The sequence below is a fragment of the Oncorhynchus gorbuscha genome, unplaced genomic scaffold, assembly GCF_021184085.1.
Source record: "Oncorhynchus gorbuscha isolate QuinsamMale2020 ecotype Even-year unplaced genomic scaffold, OgorEven_v1.0 Un_scaffold_1148, whole genome shotgun sequence".
In the NCBI taxonomy this organism is placed as follows: Eukaryota; Metazoa; Chordata; class Actinopteri; order Salmoniformes; family Salmonidae; genus Oncorhynchus; species Oncorhynchus gorbuscha.
The window spans coordinates 177,501-192,500 of record NW_025746014.1 but is presented as its reverse complement, the minus strand read 5'-3'; the positions used below and the strand labels follow the sequence as shown (position 1 = coordinate 192,500).

Genomic DNA, 15,000 nt, shown 5'->3' with positions numbered 1-15,000 from the left:
GAGCACCGTCAATCTCCCATCTCACTTCCTGTAAGGGTCAGAGGTCAGCCAGGCGCTGGTTCCTGATTGGCTCACGTGAGGGCAGAGTGTCATAAATGTTTGTTCCTGATTGATTGGCTGGTGTGAGGAGTGTCAGAAATACTTTGGCTACAGATTTATGTGGCTTTAGTCCTAGCCCTGAAACTAAATAACACTGAGTTACAACCTCACAACCTCTCTCCCTCTCTCTCGCTCTCTCCCCCTTCTCTCTCTCTCCCTCTCTCTCCCCTCCCTCCCTCTATCTCTCCCCCTTCTCTCTCTCTCTCTCTGTCTCCCTCTCTCAGTCTCTCTCTCTCTCTCTCCCCTCCCTCCCTCTATCTCTCCCCCTTCTCTATCTCTCCCCCTCTCTCTCTCTCTCTCTCTCTCTCTCTCTCTCTCTCTCTCTCTCTCTCTCTCTCTCTCTCTCTCTCTCTCTCTCTCTCTCTCTCTCTCTCTATGTCTCCCTCTCTCAGTCTCTCTCTCTCTCTCTCCCTCCCTCCCTCTATCTCTCCCCCTTCTCTATCTCTCCCCCTAGTCTCTCTCTCTCTCTGTCTCCCTCTCTCCGTCTCTCTCTCTCTCCCCTCATCTCTCCCCCTTCTCTCTCTCTCTCTGTCTCTCTGTCTCCCTCTCTCCGTCTCTCTCTCTCTCCCCCTCTCCTCTTCTCTCCCTCCCTCTCTCTCTCTCCCCTGCCTCTATCTATCTCTCCCCTTCTCTCTCTCTCTCCCCCCTCTCTCCCTCTCCTCTTCTCTCCCTCCCTCTCTCTCTCTCCCCTGCCTCTATCTATCTCTCCCCTTCTCTCTCTCTCTCCCCCCTCTCTCCCTCTCCTCTTCTCTCCCTCCCTCTCTCTATCTCTCCCCTTCCTCTATCTATCTCTCCCCTTCTCTCCCCTTCTCTCTCTCTCTCTGTCTCCCTCTCTCTCTCTCTCTCTCTCTGTCTCCCTCTCTCCGTCTCTCTCCCTCTCTCCGTCTCTCTCCCTCTCTCCGTCTCTCTCTCTCTCTCTCTCTCTCTCTCTCTCTCTCTCTCTCTCTCTCTCTCTCTCTCTCTCTCTCTCTCTCTCTCTCTCTCTCTCTCTCTCTCTCTCCTCCCTATCTCCCTCCCTCTCCCTGTTCTCTCTCTCTCCCTTCCTCTCCCTGTTCTCTCTCTCTCTCTCTCTCTCTCTCTCTCTCTCTCTCTCTCTCTCTCTCTCTCTCTCTCTCTCTCTCTCTCTCTCTCTCTCTCTCTCTCTCTCTCTCTCTCTCTCTCTCTCCATCCAACCCGTCTCTGTCCAGATCAGGCCACACCCTCTGGATGGGGTTTAGTCTTTCTGACAAATCCCTTTCCTACTACAGTACCAGGCTCTGTCTCTCATTGGGCAGTTCTCCTGTTCATCGAGCTAAACCCCGCCCTGCTGTTGAAGTGCGAGGGACTTGTGGCTGGTTCAATGCTCGATAGGCCAGCGGACATGCCACTCGTGTATCTGTGCTCCGGTTGGTCGAAGGTGAACTGTGGGAGGGGCTTGTAGTCACTGTAGAGAGAGGAAGGTCTCGTGTCAGAGTTCAGGGACAGGGTGTGTGTGGGGGACGGAGTGTGTGTGTGTGAATGAGGTAGAGTATGTGTACGGATAAGAGTGTGTGCATGGGGCAGGCGGTGTGTGTGTGTGTGTGTCGGGGTGTGTGTTACTGCGTGAGGGAGAGTCTGTATGAGTGTGTGGTGATGTGTCGGCGTTAGTGTTGGCGTGTGTGTCGGCGTCAGCCTGTGTGTAGGAGTGTGTGCGTCGGCGACGTCGTAGGAGGGGGTCCTGCGTCTCAGCAGCGGGTTACAGTCTGCCTGCGGATCCGAGGGGGCGCGGCCTGCTGGGTCACACGGGGGGTGGATGGAGATGCAGGGTGGGCTCATCCTCTTCTTCCTGTGACCTCTCACCTCTGACCCCGGACCCCTGGGCCTCCTCTCTTCCCCGTCCAGCTCCCCTAGCAGCGGGTCCTCCGGAGGGGACGGGCAGATCTCGATGGAGTGTCGTCGCTGGTCGTCAGGACAACGGGGTTTATCCAGGAAGCCCTGGGTGTCTACGCTGAAGCCCTTCCTCGGGTCGTGAGCTTGTAGCCCCGCACCCAGCAGACTGAGCGCACTCCCTCGGCTCCTCAGGGAGGGTGGGGAGTCGGGGGAGGCGTAGGGGGAGAGGGAGTGACACCGCCCACTTCCATGTCTGTCCCACCAATGGCGCGCTGAGCTGGTGATGTGCCACACCTCCTCGTCGGCGGGATCCGAGAGGAAGGGGGGAGAGGGGGGGCGGGAGGGGGAGGGGGAAAGCAGGCGGAGGGTTGAGAGGGGGTCCTGTCTGTCTACTGAGGCAACACTCTGAACCTTCACAGCCACCTGGAACACAGAGAGGACACAATGGGGAATGTTAGGGTCACAGACACCTGGAACACAGAGAGGACACAATGGGGAATGTTAGGGTCACAGACACCTGGAACACAGAGAGGACACAATGGGGAATGTTAGGGTCACAGACACCTGGAACACAGAGAGGACACAATGGGGAATGTTAGGGTCACAGACACCTGGAACACAGAGAGGACACAATGGGGAATGTTAGGGTCACAGTGTGTGTGTGCCTTTCCATGTCAAATGAGACAAATATTTGCCAAAGTTTTGTGGTGGAAGACTAAGCATGGTGTGTGTGTGTGTGTGTGTGTGTGTGTGTGTGTGTGTGTGTGTGTGTGTGTGTGTGTGTGTGTGTGTGTGTGTGTGTGTGTGTGTGTGTGTGTGTGTGTGTGTGTGTGTGTGTGTGTGTGTGTGTACTCTCACCTGTCTACGCAGCCCCCTGGGCGAGGGCCTTGGCGGGGCGATGTGAGGGGGACCAGGGTGAGAGAGGCCGGGCAGTACAGCCTGGTCTTCGCATGGCTGGGAGTGCACCGATGTCACAGAGCCTGAGGAGAACACTAAACACCAACACTAAAACTTAGACTGGCGTTGGGATATGAACTCAGCGAGACTATTCACCCTGAGGTACAAAACCTGCAGGCTGTTTACAGTCAGTCAACAGGACTCATTGGGTCAGTGTTTGTATCTCTAGCATGACTGTCTCTGGGGCTAACATGCTACTAGCATCCAGGGGGCTAACATGCTACTAGCATCCAGGGGGCTAACATGATACTAGCATCCAGGGGGCTAACACGATACTAGCATCCAGGGGGCTAACACGCTACTAGCATCCAGGGGGCTAACATGATACTAGCATCCAGGGGGCTAACATGATACTAGCATCCAGGGGGCTAACATGATACTAGCATCCAGGGGGCTAACATGATACTAGCATCCAGGGGGCTAACACACTACTAGCATCCAGGGGGCTAACATGCTACTAGCATCCAGAGGGCTAACATGCTACTAGCATCCAGGGGGCTAACATGCTACTAGCATCCAGGGGGCTAACATGCTACTAGCATCCAGGGGGCTAACATGATACTAGCATCCAGGGGCTAATATGCTACTAGCATCCAGGGGGCTAAAATGCTTCTAACATCCAGGGGGCTAACATGCTACTATCATCCAGGGGGGCTAACATGCTACTAGCATCCAGGGGTTGGAACCGATTGAGGGGAACAAAACCCGAAAACCAGAAAATAACAATATTTTTTCCAGGAACAGAACCATAACCAGGAACAAAAGAATAGAACCGTTATTTTGTGGGAAACGGTTAATAACGTTCCGGGCATTTCCAGTCCCACAAAAAAAACGCAAAGAAAGCGCCTACGCAAAGCCCTCACTCTGTCCGCCTGCCAGCTGGAAATATTTGACAGTTTGTTTGTAGGCTACCTGCCCCTCCCTCTGCCCCTCCCTCTGCCCCTCCCTCTGCCCCTCCCTCTGCCCCTCCCCCTCTGCCCCTCTCTGCCCCTCCCCCTCTTCTGTTACAGAACAAAAAAACTCTAGGGTTTTTGACTCTTATGTGTAATGGAACTGAGAGTCAGGATCAATGGCTAATGACTCTTATGTGTAATATAATGGAACTGAGAGTCAGGATCAATGGCTAATGACTTTTATGTGTAATATAATGGAACTGAGAGTCAGGATCAATGGTTAATGACTCTTATGTGTAATATAATGGAACTGAGAGTCAGGATCAATGGCTAATGACTCTTATGTGTAATATAATGGAACTGAGAGTCAGGATCAATGGTTAATGACTCTTATGTGTAATATAATGGAACAGAGTCAGGATCAATGGTTAATGACTCTTATGTGTAATATAATGGAACTGAGAGTCAGGATCAATGGCTAATGACTCTTATGTGTAATATAATGGAACTGAGAGTCAGGATCAATGGTTAATGACTCTTATGTGTAATATAATGGAACAGAGTCAGGATCAATGGTTAATGACTCTTATGTGTAATATAATGGAACTGAGAGTCAGGATCAATGGCTAATGACTCTTATGTGTAATATAATGGAACAGAGTCAGGATCAATGGCTAATGACTCTTATGTGTAATATAATGGAACTGAGAGTCAGGATCAATGGCTAATGACTCTTATGACTCCACCATTTTATTACGTTTGCAATTGCAACAAATAATCTGCTCAGACCCCAACCAAGGAACATCAAAAGTCGTGCTATAAATTCACAGACAACACAAAGATTCCTTGATGCCCTTCCAGACTCCCTCTGCCTACCCAAGGACGCCAGAGGACATAAATCCGTTAACCACCTAACTGAGGATCTCAATTTAACCTTGCGCAATACCCTAGATGCAGTTGCACCCCTAAAAACTAAAAAAATGTCTCATAAGAAACTAGCTCCCTGGTACACAGAAAATACCCGAGCTCTGAAGCAAGCTTCCAGAAAATTGGAACGGAAATGGCGCCACACCAAACTGGAAGTCTTCCAACTAGCTTGGAAGGATGGTACCGTGCAGTACCGAAGAGCCCTTACTGCTGCTCGATCGTCCTATTTTTCTAACTTAATTGAGGAAAATAAGAACAATCCGAAATTCCTTTTTGATACTGTGGCAAAGCTAACTAAAAAGCAGCATTCCCCAAGAGAGGATGACTTGCACTTTAGCAGTGATAAATTCATGAACTTCTTTGAGGAAAAGATTATGATTATTAGAAAGCAAATTACGGACTCCTCTTTAAACCTGCGTATTCCTCCAAACCTCAGTTGTCCTGAGTCTGCACAACTCTGCCAGGACCTAGGATCAAGAGAGACGCTCAAGTGTTTTAGTACTATATCTCTTGACACAATGATGAAAATAATCATGGCCTCTAAACCTTCAAGCTGCATACTGGACCCTATTCCAACTAAACTACTGAAAGAGCTGCTTCCTGTGCTTGGCCCTCCTATGTTGAACATAATAAACGGCTCTCTATCCACTGGATGTGTACCAAACTCACTAAAAGTGGCAGTAATAAAGCCTCTCTTGAAAAAGCCAAACCTTGACCCAGAAAATATAAAAAACTATCGGCCTATATCGAATCTTCCATTCCTCTCAAAGATTTTAGAGAAGGCTGTTGCGCAGCAACTCAGTGCCTTCCTGAAGACAAACAATGTATACGAAATGCTTCAGTCTGGTTTTAGACCCCATCATAGCACTGAGACGGCACTTGTGAAGGTGGTAAATGACATTTTGATGGCATCGGACCGAGGCTCTGCATCTGTCCTCGTGCTCCTAGACCTTAGTGCTGCTTTTGATACCATCGATCACCACATTCTTTTGGAGAGATTGGAAACCCAAATTGGTCTACACGGACATGTTCTGGCCTGGTTTAGGTCTTATCTGTCAGAAAGATATCAGTTTGTCTCTGTGAATGGTTTGTCCTCTGACAAATCAACTGTACATTTCGGTGTTCCTCAAGGTTCTGTTTTAGGACCACTATTGTTTTCACTATATATTTTACCTCTTGGGGATGTTATTCGAAAACATAATGTAAACTTTCACTGCTATGCGGATGACACACAGCTGTACATTTCAATGAAACATGGTGAAGCCCCAAAATTGCCCTCGCTAGAAGCATGTGTTTCAGACATAAGGAAGTGGATGGCTGCAAACTTTCTACTATTAAACTCGGACAAAACAGAGATGCTTGTTCTAGGTCCCAAGAAACAAAGAGATCTTCTGTTGAATCTGACAATTAATCTTAATGGTTGTACAGTCGTCTCAAATAAAACTGTGAAGGACCTCGGCGTTACTCTGGACCCTGATCTCTCTTTTGAAGAACATATCAAGACCATTTCGAGGACAGCTTTTTTCCATCTACGTAACATTGCAAAAATCAGAAACTTTCTGTCCAAAAATGATGCAGAAAAATTAATCCATGCTTTTGTCACTTCTAGGTTAGACTACTGCAATGCTCTATTTTCCGGCTACCCGGATAAAGCACTAAATAAACTTCAGTTAGTGCTAAATACGGCTGCTAGAATCCTGACTAGAACCAAAAAATTTGATCATATTACTCCAGTGCTAGCCTCTCTACACTGGCTTCCTGTCAAAGCAAGGGCTGATTTCAAGGTTTTACTGCTAACCTACAAAGCATTACATGGGCTTGCTCCTACCTACCTCTCTGATTTGGTCCTGCCGTACATACCTACACGTACGCTACGGTCACAAGACGCAGGCCTCCTAATTGTCCCTAGAATTTCTAAGCAAACAGCTGGAGGCAGGGCTTTCTCCTATAGAGCTCCATTTTTATGGAACGGTCTGCCTACCCATGTCAGAGACGCAAACTCGGTCTCAACCTTTAAGTCTTTACTGAAGACTCATCTCTTCAGTGGGTCATATGATTGAGTGTAGTCTGGCCCAGGAGTGGGAAGGTGAACGGAAAGGCTCTGGAGCAACGAACCGCCCTTGCTGTCTCTGCCTGGCCGGTTCCCCTTTTCCACTGGGATTCTCTGCCTCTAACCCTGTTACGGGGGCTGAGTCACTGGCTTGCTGGGGCTCTCTCGTGCCGTCCCTGGGGGGGGGGTGCGTCACCTGGGTGGGTTGATTCACTGTTGTGGTCGGCCTGTCTGGGTTCCCCCCCCCCCCCCGTTGTACCGTGTCGGAGATCTTTGTGGGCTACACTCGGCCTTGTCTCAGGATGGTAAGTTGGTGGTTGAAGATTTCCCTCTAGTGGTGTGGGGGCTGTGCTTTGGCAAAGTGGGTGGGGTTATATCCTTCCTGTTTGGCCCTGTCCGGGGGTGTCCTCGGATGGGGCCACAGTGTCTCCTGACCCCTCCTGTCTCAGCCTCCAGTATTTATGCTGCAGTAGTTTATGTGTCGGGGGGGCTAGGGTCAGTTTGTTTATCTGGAGTACTTCTCCTGTCCTATTCGGTGTCCTGTGTGAATCTAAGTGTGCGTTCTCTAATTCTCTCCTTCTCTCTTTCTTTCTCTCTCTCGGAGGACCTGAGCCCTAGGACCATGCCCCAGGACTACCTGACATGATGACTCCTTGCTGTCCCCAGTCCACCTGGCCATGCTGCTGCTCCAGTTTCAACTGGCCTGGGCCCTAGGACCACGTCCCAGGACTACCTGACATGAGGACTCCTTGCTGTCCCCAGTCCACCTGGCCATGCTCCTGCTCCAGTTTCAACTGTTCTGCCTTACTATTATTCAAACATGCTGGTCATTTATGAACATTTGAACATCTTGGCCACGTTCTGTTATAATCTCCACCCGGCACAGCCAGAAGAGGACTGGCCACCCCACATATGCTCTCTCTAATTCTCTCTTTCTTTCTCTCTCTCGGAGGACCTGAGCCCTAGGACCGTGCCCCAGGACTACCTGACATGATGGCTCCTTGCTGTCCCCAGTCCACCTGACTGTGCTGCTGCTCCAGTTTCAACTGTTCTGCCTTATTATTATTTGACCATGCTGGTCATTTATGAACATTTGAACATCTTGGTCATGTTCTGTTATAATCTCTACCCGGCACAGCCAGAAGAGGACTGGCCACCCCACATAGCCCGGTTCCTCTCTAGGTTTCTTCCTAGGTTTTGGCCTTTCTAGGGAGTTTTTCCTAGCCACCGTGCTTTTACACCTGCATTGTTTGCTGTTTGGGGTTTTAGGCTGGGTTTCTGGACAGCACTTTGAGATATCAGCTGATGTACGAAGGGCTATATAAATAAATTTGATTTGATTTGATTTGATTTATGTGTAATGGAACTGAGAGTCAGGATCAATGGTTAATGACTCTTATGTGTAATGGAACTGAGAGTCAGGATCAATGGCTAATGACTCTTATGTGTAATGGAACTGAGAGTCAGGATCAATGGCTAATGACTCTTATGTGTAATGGAACTGAGAGTCAGGATCAATGGCTAATGACTCTTATGTGTAATGGAACAGAGTCAGGATCAATGGTTAATGACTCTTATGTGTAATGGAACTGAGAGTCAGGATCAATGACTAATGACTCTTATGTGTAATATAATGGAACAGAGTCAGTATCAATGGTTAATGACTCTTATGTGTAATATAATGGAACTGAGAGTCAGGATCAATGGTTAATGACTCTTATGTGTAATGGAACAGAGTCAGGATCAATGGTTAATGACTCTAATGTGTAATGGAACAGAGTCAGGATCAATGGCTAATGACTCTTATGTGTAATGGAACAGAGTCAGGATCAATGGTTAATGACTCTTATGTGTAATATAATGGAACTGAGAGTCAGGATCAATGACTAATGACTCTTATGTGTAATGGAACAGAGTCAGGATCAATGGTTAATGACTCTTATGTGTAATATAATGGAACAGAGTCAGGATCAATGGTTAATGACTCTTATGTGTAATATAATGGAACTGAGAGTCAGGATCAATGGCTAATGACTCTTATGTGTAATATAATGGAACAGAGTCAGGATCAATGGTTAATGACTCTTATGTGTAATATAATGGAACTGAGAGTCAGGATCAATGGCTAATGACTCAGGATCCCTCTAGTTAACCTCACTGTAGATCATAGAACACTCTAGTTAGTCTTAGAACCTCACTGTAGATTGTAGAACACTATAGTTAATCTTAGAACATCACTGTAGATCATAGAACACTCTAGTTAGTCTTAGAACCTCACTGTAGATCATAGAACACTCTACTTAGTCTTAGAACCTCACTCACTCTAGTTAGTCTTAGAACCTCACTAGATTATAGAACACTCTAGTTAGTCTTAGAACCTCACTGTAGATTATAGAACACTCTAGTTAGTCTTAGTCACTGTAGATCATAGAACACTCTAGTTAGTCTTAGAACCTCACTGTAGATCATAGAACACTCTAGTTAGTCTTAGAACCTCACTGTAGATTATAGAACACTCTAGTTAGTCTTAGAACCTCACTGTAGATTATAGAACACTCTAGTTAGTCTTAGAACCTCACTGTAGATCATAGAACACTCTAGTTAGTCTTAGAACCTCACTGTAGATTATAGAACACTCTAGTTAGTCTTAGAACCTCACTGTAGATTATAGAACACTCTAGTTAGTCTTAGAACCTCACTGTAGATTATAGAACACTCTAGTTAGAACCTCTTAGATCATAGAACACTCTACCTCACTCACTGTAGATTATAGAACACTATAGTTAGTCTTAGAACCTCACTGTAGATCATAGAACACTCTAGTTAGTCTTAGAACCTCACTGTAGATTATAGAACACTCTAGTTAGTCTTAGAACCTCACTGTAGATTATAGAACACTCTAGTTAGTCTTAGAACCTCACTGTAGATTGTAGAACACTATAGTTAGTCTTAGAACCTCACTGTAGATTGTAGAACACTCTAATTAGTCTTAGAACCTCACTGTAGATTATAGAACACTATAGTTAGTCTTAGAACCTCACTGTAGATCATAGAACACTCTAGTTAGTCTTAGAACCTCACTGTAGATTATAGAACACTCTAGTTAGTCTTAGAACCTCACTGTAGATCATAGAACACTCTAGTTAGTCTTAGAACCTCACTGTAGATTGTAGAACACTCTAGTTAGTCTTAGAACCTCACTGAACATTAGAAGTTACCGGTAATACACCCTCTCCTTTGTAACCCTAAATAAGAGAGTGTGTGTGTACCTGAGGCTTGGTGCAGGGGGCTGCTGTGTTCCTGTAGAGGGTAGGGGGCGCTATCACATCGTACAGGAGGAAACATGTAGCTGTCGTTAGGGAGAGAATGCATCCTGGATACGGACATCTTCCTTGGTGACAGAAGCTCCTCCTCCTGGCTGCACTGACCCTCCTCCTCCTGTAGAGGGAGACCAGACCAGCTACGTTAGGATGGGTGTGTGTGTGTGTGTGTGTGTGTGTGTGTGTGTGTGTGTGTGTGTGTGTGTGTGTGTGTGTGTGTGTGTGTGTGTGTGTGTGTGTGTGTGTGTGTGTGTGTGTGTGTGTGTGTGTGTGTGTGTGTGCGCGTGTGTGTGTGTGTGTGTTCGTCCAGTTTGGGGTTGCAAAATTACGGGGACTTTCAACAAATTCTCTGGTTTTCCAGAAATCCTGGTTGAAAGATTCCAGTTCTCTTGCTGAATTCCCTCCTGATCCCGGGATTCCTCCAACCAGGATTTAGGTTTAACCAGGGAATTTATTAAAAGAATCCAGTCCACTGGAGATGGTAAAGTGCTGCACTAGCAACACAACACTAATACAGCCATCGGTTCAGTCCCTACAGACTACAGACTACTGCATCAGTACACTGACTGGACTGGAGAGAACACACTGCACACATCCACTGGTCTGTCTGTCTGTCTGTCTGTCTGTCTGTCTGTCTGTCTGTCTGTCTGTCTGTCTGTCTGTCTGTCTGTCTGTCTGTCTGTCTGTCTGTCTGTCTGTCTGTCTGTCTGTCTGTCTGTCTGTCTGTCTGTCTGTCTGTCTCTCTCTCTCTCTCTCTCTCTCTCTCTCTCTCTCTCTCTCTCTCTCTCTCTCTCTCTCTCTCTCTCTCTCTCTCTCTCTCTCTCTCTCTCTCTCTCTCTCTCTCTCTCTCTCTCTCTCTCTCTCTCTCTCATAACCATAACCATAACCATACTCAAGAATAAGTGTTGTTTTAGAGTCTAAGGTGTAAGTCTAAGGTGTACCTCAGTAAGCTGTTGTTAAACATGTTTGCATTCTAAACCCTGCAGCTAGATCACTAAGCATTCTAAACCCTGTAGCTAGATCGCTAAGCATTCTAAACCCTGTAGCTAGATCACTAAGCATTCTAAATCCTGCAGCTAGATCACTAAGCATTCTAAACCCTGCAGCTAGATCACTAAGCATTCTAAATCCTGCAGCTAGATCACTAAGCATTCTAAACCCTGCAGCTAGATCACTAAGCATTCTAAACCCTGCAGCTAGATCACTAAGCATTCTAAACCCTGCAGCTAGATCACTAAGCGTTCTAAACCCTGTAGCTAGATCACTAAGCTTTCTAAACCCTGCAGCTAGATCACTAAGCATTCTAAACCATGTAGCTAGATCACTAACCATTCTAAACCATGTAGCTAGATCACTAAGCATTCTAAACCATACAGCTAGATCACTAACCATTCTAAACCATGTAGCTAGATCACTAAGCATTCTAAACCATACAGCTAGATCACTAACCATTCTAAACCATGTAGCTAGATCACTGACCATTCTAAACCATACAGCTAGATCACTAACCATTCTAAACCATGTAGCTAGATCACTAACCATTCTAAACCCTGCAGCTAGATCACTAAGCATTCTAAACCATACAGCTAGATCACTAAGCATTCTAAACCCTGTAGCTAGATCACTAAGCGTTCTAAACCCTGCAGCTAGATCACTAAGCATTCTAAATCCTGCAGCTAGATCACTAAGCATTCTAAACCCTGCAGCTAGATCACTAAGCATTCTAAACCCTGCAGCTAGATCACTAAGCATTCTAAACCCTGCAGCTAGATCACTAAGCGTTCTAAACCCTGTAGCTAGATCACTAAGCTTTCTAAACCCTGCAGCTAGATCACTAAGCATTCTAAACCATGTAGCTAGATCACTAACCATTCTAAACCATGTAGCTAGATCACTAAGCATTCTAAACCATACAGCTAGATCACTAACCATTCTAAACCATGTAGCTAGATCACTAAGCATTCTAAACCATACAGCTAGATCACTAACCATTCTAAACCATGTAGCTAGATCACTGACCATTCTAAACCATACAGCTAGATCACTAACCATTCTAAACCATGTAGCTAGATCACTAACCATTCTAAACCCTGCAGCTAGATCACTAAGCATTCTAAACCATACAGCTAGATCACTAAGCATTCTAAACCCTGTAGCTAGATCACTAAGCATTCTAAACCCTGCAGCTAGATCACTAAGCATTCTAAACCATGTAGCTAGATCACTAACCATTCTAAACCATGTAGCTAGATCACTAAGCATTCTAAACCATACAGCTAGATCACTAACCATTCTAAACCATGTAGCTAGATCACTAAGCATTCTAAACCATACAGCCAGATCACTAACCATTCTAAACCATGTAGCTAGATCACTGACCATTCTAAACCATACAGCTAGATCACTAACCATTCTAAACCATGTAGCTAGATCACTAACCATTCTAAACCCTGCAGCTAGATCACTAAGCATTCTAAACCATACAGCTAGATCACTAAGCGTTCTAAACCCTGTAGCTAGATCACTAAGCGTTCTAAACCCTGTAGCTAGATCACTAAGCATTCTTAACCCTGCAGCTAGATCACAAAGCGTTCTAAACCTCGTAGCTAGATCACTAAGCATTCTAAACCCTGCAGCTAGATCACTAAGCATTCTAAACCCTGTAGCTAGATCACTAAGCATTCTAAACCCTGCAGCTAGATCACTAAGCATTCTAAACCTCGTAGCTAGATCACTAAGCATTCCAAACCCTGCAGCTAGATCACTAAGCATTCTAAACCCTGCAGCTAGATCACTAAGCATTCTAAACCCTGCAGCTAGATCACTAAGCATTCTAAACCCTGCAGCTAGATCACTAAGCGTTCTAAACCCTGTAGCTAGATCACTAAGCATTCTAAACCCTGCAGCTAGATCACTAAGCATTCTAAACCTCGTAGCTAGATCACTAAGCATTCCAAACCCTGCAGCTAGATCACTAAGCATTCTAAACCCTTCAGCTAGATCACTAAGCCCGGTGTGGTAGCCTTCATCTCCTCTCTTCCTCTCTGTTCATTTCATTTCACAAACTAAGAGTCCGATCAGTGACAAGAGCTGATTTTCCTTTCCTTTGCTAAGCGTTTTGCTACGGTACGCCCTACTGAACAGAACCCTGGTGTCCGATGTCCGACACTCTCACTACACTCTAAGCATTCTAAGAACTAGGGCTGGAGGAGAACTACACTCTAAGCATTCTAAGAACTAGGGCTGGAGGAGAACTACACTCTAAGCATTCTAAGAATTAGGGCTGGAGGAGAACTACACTCTAAGCATTCTAAGCACTAGGGCTGGAGGAGAACTACACTCTAAGCATTCTAAGAACTAGGGCTGGAGGAGAACTACACTCTAAGCATTCTAAGAACTAGGGCTGGAGGAGAACTACACTCTAAGAACTACCGTTCTCCAACTATCACCTGTCTCCGATCCGTCTCACCTGACCAGGTCTCTGATCTGTCTGACCAAATTTTTTACATTAATTTTTTTATTTTACCTTTATTTAACCAGGCAAGTTAGTTAAGAACACTTATTATTTTATCTTATTTTCAATGACGGCCTGGGAACAGTGGGTTAACTGCCTGGTCAGGGGCAGAACGACAGATTTGTACCTTGTCAGATCGGGGGTTTGAACTCGCAACCTTCCGGTTACTAGTCCAACGCTCTAACCACTAGGCTACGCTGCCGCCCCAGATGTTCTCCTCCTACCACCTGTCCCCGATCCGTCTCACCTGACCAGGTGAGTGTGGGCGTGGCCCCACGTAGGCCCCGCCCAGCGCCGATGCGTTAGAGGCGGAGCTAAGACGTCTAGCTCTCTCCATCTCCAGCGCGATCTCGGCGTCCATCTCTGCATCCTCCTTGGCTTCCTTGTTGCTCTCCTCCAGGTGTTTCATCAGCACCGCCACCACCACGTTGACCAGCACGAACTGGGCCATGAGGACGAAGGTCACGAAGTAAACCGGAGACATCAGAGGAAGGTAGGTCAGACAGGAACGCTCCTCTGGACGACACTCACGCAGCGTGTCCTGGATGTGGGGAGGGAGGGAGGGAGAGAGGGAGGGAGGGAGGGAGGGAGGGAGGGAGGGGGAGGGAGGGAGAGAGGGAGAGAGAGAGAGAGAGAGGGAGGGAGAGAGGGAGGGAGAGAGGGAGAGAGGGAGGGAGGGAGGGAGAGAGAGAGGGAGGGAGGGAGGGAGAGAGAGAGAGAGAGAGAGAGAGAGAGAGAGAGAGAGAGAGAGAGAGAGAGAGAGAGAGGGAGGGAGGGAGGGAGGGAGGGAGGGAGGGAGAAATGGAGAAATGGAGAAATGGGGCTCTATAAGAGTTTGTGTCAGTAGTAACAGGTGTATCAGTAGTAACAGGTGTGTCAGTAGTAACAGGTGTGTCAGTAGTAACAGGTGTGTCAGTAGTAACAGGTGTGTCAGTAGTAACAGGTGTGTCAGTAGTAGCAGGTGTGTCAGTAGTAACAGGTGTGTTAGTAGTAACAGGTGTGTCAGTAGTAACAGGTGTGTTAGTAGTAACAGGTGTGTCAGTAGTAACAGGTGTGTCCGTAGTAGCAGGTGTGTCAGTAGTAACAGGTGTGTCAGTAGTAGCAGGTGTGTCAGTAGTAACAGGTGGGTCAGTAGTAACAGGTGTGTGTGTGTGTCAGTAGTAACAGGTGTGTCAGTAGTAACAGGTGTGTGTGTGTCAGTAGTAACGGGTGTGTCAGTAGTAACAGGTGTGTCAGTAGTAACGGGTGTGTCAGTAGTAACAGGTGTGTCAGTAGTAACGGGTGTGTCAGTAGTAGCAGGTGTGTCAGTAGTAGCAGGTGTGTCAGTAGTAACAGGTGTGTCAGTAGTAACAGGTGGGTCAGTAGTAACAGGTGTGTGTGTGTGTCAGTAGT

At 46.8% G+C, this 15,000-nt stretch overlaps 1 protein-coding gene across 1 annotated transcript in view; it reads right to left on the bottom strand.

The window, feature by feature from the left end:
- Window positions 1-1,172: 1,172 nt before the first annotated feature.
- Window positions 1,173-15,000, bottom strand: part of LOC124021622 (voltage-dependent T-type calcium channel subunit alpha-1H-like) — a 150,231-nt gene continuing 136,403 nt past the window's right edge. Inside the window, exons 35-38 of the mRNA XM_046336759.1 lie at window positions 13,856-14,149; window positions 10,044-10,212; window positions 2,806-2,939; window positions 1,173-2,370 (exon numbers count right to left, since the gene is read on the bottom strand). Coding sequence (XP_046192715.1) covers window positions 1,363-2,370; window positions 2,806-2,939; window positions 10,044-10,212; window positions 13,856-14,149 — 1,605 coding nt within the window. The 3' untranslated portion in view covers window positions 1,173-1,362. The remainder of the gene's footprint in view (window positions 2,371-2,805; window positions 2,940-10,043; window positions 10,213-13,855; window positions 14,150-15,000) is intronic.